Source organism: Buceros rhinoceros, unplaced genomic scaffold (genome assembly GCF_000710305.1).
Source record: "Buceros rhinoceros silvestris isolate BGI_N320 unplaced genomic scaffold, ASM71030v1 scaffold5815, whole genome shotgun sequence".
NCBI classification, from domain to species: domain Eukaryota; kingdom Metazoa; phylum Chordata; class Aves; order Bucerotiformes; family Bucerotidae; genus Buceros; species Buceros rhinoceros.
The window spans coordinates 3,156-9,431 of NW_010411024.1; the positions used below are offsets into that span (position 1 = coordinate 3,156).

The window sequence follows — 6,276 nt, forward strand, 5'->3', positions numbered from 1 at the left end:
TACCACTGGATCAGAGCGGTGCAAACACATGCGGATGCTGGAGTTGGCTTTCGGCGCTGTCTGGTTATATAACTTTATTTTGTTGCTATGGAACTATTAAATAATTAAAACAGGTGACTCCTTTTGAAAAGACAAGCCTTCAGAAGAAATTATTTCTAGTGGGCTGTTATGTTTCTGACTTTAATCCTTTTCTCTTTAAACAGGAAGAAAATGAACCTGAAATCTGAACGCAGAGGAATTCATGTTGATCAGTCAGAGCTACTGTGCAAGAAGGGCTGTGGTTACTATGGCAATCCTGCTTGGCAGGGATTTTGCTCCAAGTGCTGGAGAGAGGAATACCATAAGGCCAGGCAGAAGCAGATTCAAGAGGATTGGGAACTGGCAGAGCGGTACAGAGCCCTCTTTATTCCTCCATCTTTCACAGCAGGGTGACTTCACTCAATACTATTCCTGTCTCCTCTTTTCTAGTCCTATTTGCTCTGGTTCGGTTTCATCGTAAGTTCTCAAATTTGACCTTTCCAGCAGGAACTAAAATCTTCCTTGTGATGCAAAGATGAATATTTATGACATTCTAATTTAAGAGGTTTCAAAAGAAAGTCTGGGAAGTAACAAATGTAAACACCCCCCCAACCTCTCAACAAATACTTTGACCTAATTTGCATACTGAATTCTGTAATTCTAACTAGCAGTTGGAAGGGTGAAAGTGACAATTTTGATTAAAATATCTCTGTCTCTGGAGACCACAGTTATTGTCTTAAATCTAGCCAGCACAATGATTTTACATTTCAGCTGCTGAGTGAAAAATTGGTTTTAGGCTTCTCTGTGGTCATTCTTTTAAGCTGCAGTGTTAAGCCCAAAAGCATCGAAGCTTTAGCTTTAATAATGTAGGTGATCATTTCTAAGCACGTATTTTCTGCAGGACAGTCTAGTTTTCCTGGTGGGATAAATGCTTGACCCTGAAAATGGGTGTTGGAGGAATCTGTGCTTGAGTGAGGACGTAAGAGCAGCTACAGCTGCCTTTTGTGGATTTGGGTAGAAAGCAAAAGGGTTACCAACTGCCTGAGAAACTGCAAACATCCTCTTCTGTAGTACAGCTGTCCTGTGTGTGGCAGCCAGGTGTAAGTTATGTGACATTCCCGCAGAATGTTTCAGGGTTATGTAGATTCTTGAGATGGAGGAGCTGCCTGTTAAGCGTTTAATGGCAGTTGGCTTGAGCTGGCCAAGATATTTGTTCTTATTGACACAGATTCTCTACATACACTTACCTTAATGAGTTAGTGGTATAAGCCAGAACTCTAGGATGAAGTACAAATGCCTGTGAGACGTGCCTGCGGTCAAGTTTGGAACACTTCAGTGAGCTTGAGTTACCTAGTGATCTGTTAACTAAGGTCGCTGGAGAAAAAAGAAGTAGAAAAAGCATTAAGTGCCCTGTTCACATCAGCCTGCCTGAGGAAGGTGGTCTCTGTGGAAGCTCTCTGAACTTGAGCTGGGGCCAAACTGATGGTTCTAGTTTGGAAGCCTCAAGTTTTCTGGCATCTGACTACCCCAGACCCTCTTACCTTAGGCCTTGAAGTAGGGAGATGCTGAAGGAACAGATAAGCTGTGATTGTTGTAGTGAACAGACAGACTTGTCAGTACAGATAAGGCACAATTGCTGCCCTAGGGATTACAGATACAAGACCATTTATGGTCCATCCTGAGCCAGATGGATGTTTAAAGAAAATTGCTCAACCTTTTAACATCTTGAAGGGCAATATAATTTAACCTATTTTAATCTTCCCGCACAGGAAGAAAAGTAGCTGGTTGAAGGATTAGTATGTTTGCTCTCCCCTGCTTTGTGCCTGTAGATGAAACAACAGGCTTGGTCTTTGCGAAGCACCCATCAGTGTTGCAGTGAAGTTGTTTGCCTCATTCATTCAAGCAAGCGTGTGTATTACCCAGATTTTGAGAACAAATTGTGACAACAATGATCTATTTCCCAGAAGATTTCTGAGACTGTGGCAGGGAATTTCACTTGCTCAGCTGTGAGCCATAGTTTTATCTTTAGTAAGAAGGTAAAGGATTGCCTGTGGTAATAGGTTGTGAAACTCGGAACACCGTACAGGGAAGAAAGCAACTGAATCGATTATTGGAAGTCCTCCCACGGTCTTTCCCCTCACCTTTACCTTTGTAAAGGTGCCCTTTCAGGGCTGTGACATGAGAGGAAGGTGACCATGATTATACTTCAGTCTCCCCCCTTTCGACCTCACTGTCTAATCCTCCCTGGCCATCTTAAGCTTTCCCTCACTGTCACCATTGCAACACGAAAGAGTGGAGACATGTAGGAAAAAGGGAGACGTGGTGGGAAGCAAGAAATGCAGATGGGCCCAGAGGACAATTAGCATGTCAAATGTGTAGTTAATCGAATGCATAGGAAATCAGCTTATTTGTGCTGTTTTCAAGCACATAATTTAGACATACATTTTTCTAATTCCAGGCTTCAGCGTGAAGAGGAAGAAGCATATGCCAGCAGTCAGAGTACCCAAGGGGCTCAGTCACTGACCTTCTCAAAATTTGAAGAAAAGAAAACCAATGAGAAAACACGGAAGGTCACTACTGTGAAGAAGTTCTTCACTGCTTCTTCCAGAACAGGAGCTAAGAAGGGTAATGTTCTCCTTTGCTTTTAATGGTTCTGTATAACGCGCTAAGTTAAAAAGTATTTCGACATGTATTGTAAGCGTTAGCACCTCTAGGAGCAGATACCGTCCACTAATATATGCCGTTAACTTCAGAAGGTGCAGTCACTTAGGAGAGACTGAGCTGAAAAGTAAAATCACTGAGTAGAATTAGTTCTGTTCTAACACAAACCGGGACACCCAAGCAACGACTGGCTCCCCCCGCCAATCCCCCCAGTTCCTATACTAAGCATGGTGAGACCAGGATAACTGCGCATTCGTGCTGGATTCATGGGTCAGCAAGCAGTGTGATACTGAGGTTGAGGACTCTTCCTGAAGGAAGCAGGAAAACCTCAGAGTGACATGTCAAGGTATGATGGAAATGCTGTAATAAAATACCAGGTGCTGCTGCCGGAATGCGTCCCTTTACCAGAAAAAAATGCAATGTCTAAGCAGGGTGCCTTTAAATGAAAACAAATGGGAAAGGAAACTTGTAGACTTTATCTGTGTGTGGGTTGTGAATATCGGGTTTGTGGTTGGCTGCATGTTCTTGGTACAGCATGTTACAAGTGAGGATGATTAATGGCACTGATGTCTTTGCACAGCAATAGCTTACATGGGCAGAAACCGGAAAATGCTAGACTGTGGAGGAGGGTTCCAGCGGAAAAAGCAAGACTAGTGTATCTTAGCCTTATAGATGATGCTTTTCCTTAATAAGAGCTTCTCACTACGTCTGGATTTTATCTTAGTATTTGTCTTGGTGCAAGGCAGCAGCTGGATAAATGAGACATTCAGCTGTGTATTAAGAACTTTGTTTTACATTCATTCTTCTCCCATTCCATATTTTTGTTTTTTATCCCATTCACCGTCTCTCCTGACATGCTCCTGCTCTTCGTGTCTCGCTTGCTTTTGCATTTATTTCAGTGGCTCAAGAGAAACTCGTTAAGCAAGGACAGCTTGGGAGGGAGCGAAATGCTGATAACATTCTCAGAGACTTGAAGGACATTTTTACTCCCTCCTGGGAGCTGGCTTCCCCTACTGAAGGTAATGCAGTACAGCTTGAGCAAGCTGTCTGCTTGGGTTTAGTAAGCTAATTTCTTAGCTGGGCTTTGCAAAATACAAACTAGGGTTGTGCCAGTTATAACTTGTCCTGTTGAATACGAAGATGACAAAGAAAAAAAAAAAGTCAAGCATCTTGAAGCATTTTGACTCTCTAAACCAATTCTTCACTTTTTGGTAGGGAGAGTAGAGGAATAGAGCTGAAGCTTCTTTGAGCTCTACCTTAATGTGACATCTGAAGAATTACGCAGTTTTGAAAAAATAAGAATTTTTTAAGAAGTAGCTAGAACTTGTGCTGCTTCATATTTTTATCCAAAAATAATTCCAGGTTGTCATTATAAATCTGATTATGAGCTGACACTACTTCAGTTTAATAGTTCACACTCCTTGAACTTCTGCATTCTCAAAACACCTCCAGATGTTCGTTACGTTAATGAAGACGACTGTTTCCTGTCAAGAGAAGACATGCTTGTTTCATGTAAACCAAAGGGATGCCTTGATGCAAACAGCTCTGGGATCTCATCCCTGTCCTTTGTTTGCAATTCTGACGTGTCCTGCTGACTAAAGAAATTCGAAGATGCACCTTTCTTTATTTTGCTAATTATGGGAAGGCGATGAATGGGTGTGTGTAGCAGAGCTGATGACAACACTATTTTTATATTCTTTACTCGGATGCATGACCATGGCACAACCATAGTGAGTCACTGGAGTGCTGGTGTTCTGCTGTGACAACTAGCATCTTCTGTAGAATTGAGGAAGATTTTAATGAGTGGTGTTTATCCTTTGTAAAGGTGATCCTTTCTTGACTCTTCCTATGCGCACTCTTTTCATTTTGGCTTTTCTCCTCTACAAAATTCTCTGTAACTAATTCTAATGGAACTTGTTTTCTGTGATCAGCTTCTTTTTAGTTAGACTTAGTTCTTTAGAGTTCGTGACAAACTGAAAGTATTTTGTTGTTGAAGGTACGTTTGTTCCTGCAGTCCTTAGTAATTGATGCGTGTTTTACAGGTTTCATTTTCCTTAAATTAGGATTTCAAGACAGAGATTAATGAAGCTGCAACATTGCTGAGTGACTTCGCGTAGTTCTTGATGTGACTTATTAAAAAGACACTTAGTGTTAACATACAATTTTCGTTTTAATGCCTACATGAACAGTAATCTGCCTCAATTTTCTGCATCTCTCTAGTAACTAAAAAAATACGTATTTTGAATCTATGACTAAAAAAATCATATTAATATTCCTTAAGGTCAAAGCCAGAATAAGGTTCATGATTTTTCTAATGCAGTTGACTCAGTCTTGAAACAGGTAAATACATATTTGGTTGTTCTTTGGAACAAAGTCAGTAATTAATTGTGGGGAAAAAATCTTACAATTCTACCCTTCCAAAAGTGAACCAGCTTGTTTTTTAATTATTGCAAAGCTATTCTCTCTACTGATTATGGAATATTAAAGTGACAAATTGAGATCGCCATACAGTAACGGTGGCCATTCAGCTTGAATGCTGCCCAGGCGTTCTGCTTTGAATCTGGGGCATAAAGAAGATTGGAAGAAACCCCCTCTGGAAAAAGTGTCCTTGTGTAACTAGAAAGGAGATTGATTTGCACTCTCTACCTTGATTGCTGTGGCTCCAATTTAAATATTTGCGAAACCTTTTCCATGCTTATCACTTAAACACCATAAATGTTCCAATGGTAGCTGACCAAATGATTACCGGAGAAGGTTACGCTGAAGTGCTTTGGTCAGATGATCAGCGTTCAGTCACTGGGTCACACAGCTTTGCATTCACTATAGCGCTCTACCCCTTTAGAAGCAAATTACCACAAACCAAAAAAAACCCCCAATAACCTCCCTCAAGTCTAAACCACACCAACTTAAACATCCTAATTCCTTTCATTTGGGAGTTCTGTGAGTATGCATATTGCCACTGGGATTTTGTGTTGTGCATGTTAGTATTTTCAGGTTGAAAGATAACATTTGTATCATGTTGACCATGAATATTTTCATGTTTTCTGTCTCTCTGCTGCTTGCTTTTCATCATGTTCATTTACATCACCTCTATTCAATCCTTCATTTTGAACAGTGTTGGCTGGCAAGTTGAAAGGTGGGTGAACTAAAGTGAAGGTATTGGATCAGTACAATTAACTTGCAATGTATACCTTGGAAAATCGGATGTGCTTGTGTGGAAAAACCCTGTGGTTGCAGCTATATGAACTTGCATCCAGTGCTGTGTGCAGTCTGTGTTCCTACCTCCTCCTTGAGTGCCGAGCAAATTCTTCCTTGAGCAGGCGCGGTGCTTCTGCTCTCGCTGAAACACGAATGGCCAAGTTCTCATTTACACGGCAGGTGTGATTCTGTGGCATCTGCTGCCTGGGCACAGAAGGGCTGCGGCAGTTGCACCAGCCTCGTGCTCCTCTTCCTTGTTGTGTTCTGCTGCTCCTGTGACCTGGTGGGAAGCCAGCTCAAGGAGCTGATGAAACTGAAAAACGACCCCCTAAGAAACACTGATTTCTGACCAGGGCTGCCCCAACGGCTGCTCCCTGGGCTAGTTCCCGAGACACTTGT

General features: G+C 41.7%; 1 protein-coding gene across 3 annotated transcripts in view; it reads left to right on the plus strand.

The window, feature by feature from the left end:
• The first annotated feature begins 203 nt into the window (after positions 1-203).
• The window catches only part of RABGEF1 (RAB guanine nucleotide exchange factor (GEF) 1), an 11,614-nt gene continuing 5,541 nt past the window's right edge, over positions 204-6,276 (plus strand). The window contains exons 1-4 of one of the 3 annotated variants that reach the window (XM_010135836.1): positions 211-389; positions 2,477-2,643; positions 3,579-3,698; positions 5,795-5,815. In XM_010135836.1, the coding sequence (XP_010134138.1) occupies positions 211-389; positions 2,477-2,643; positions 3,579-3,698; positions 5,795-5,815 (487 nt within the window). Of the gene's footprint in view, positions 390-2,476; positions 2,644-3,578; positions 3,699-5,794; positions 5,816-6,276 lie in introns of all 3 variants that reach the window. The other 2 variants (XM_010135838.1, XM_010135837.1) reach the window with 2 other exon arrangements.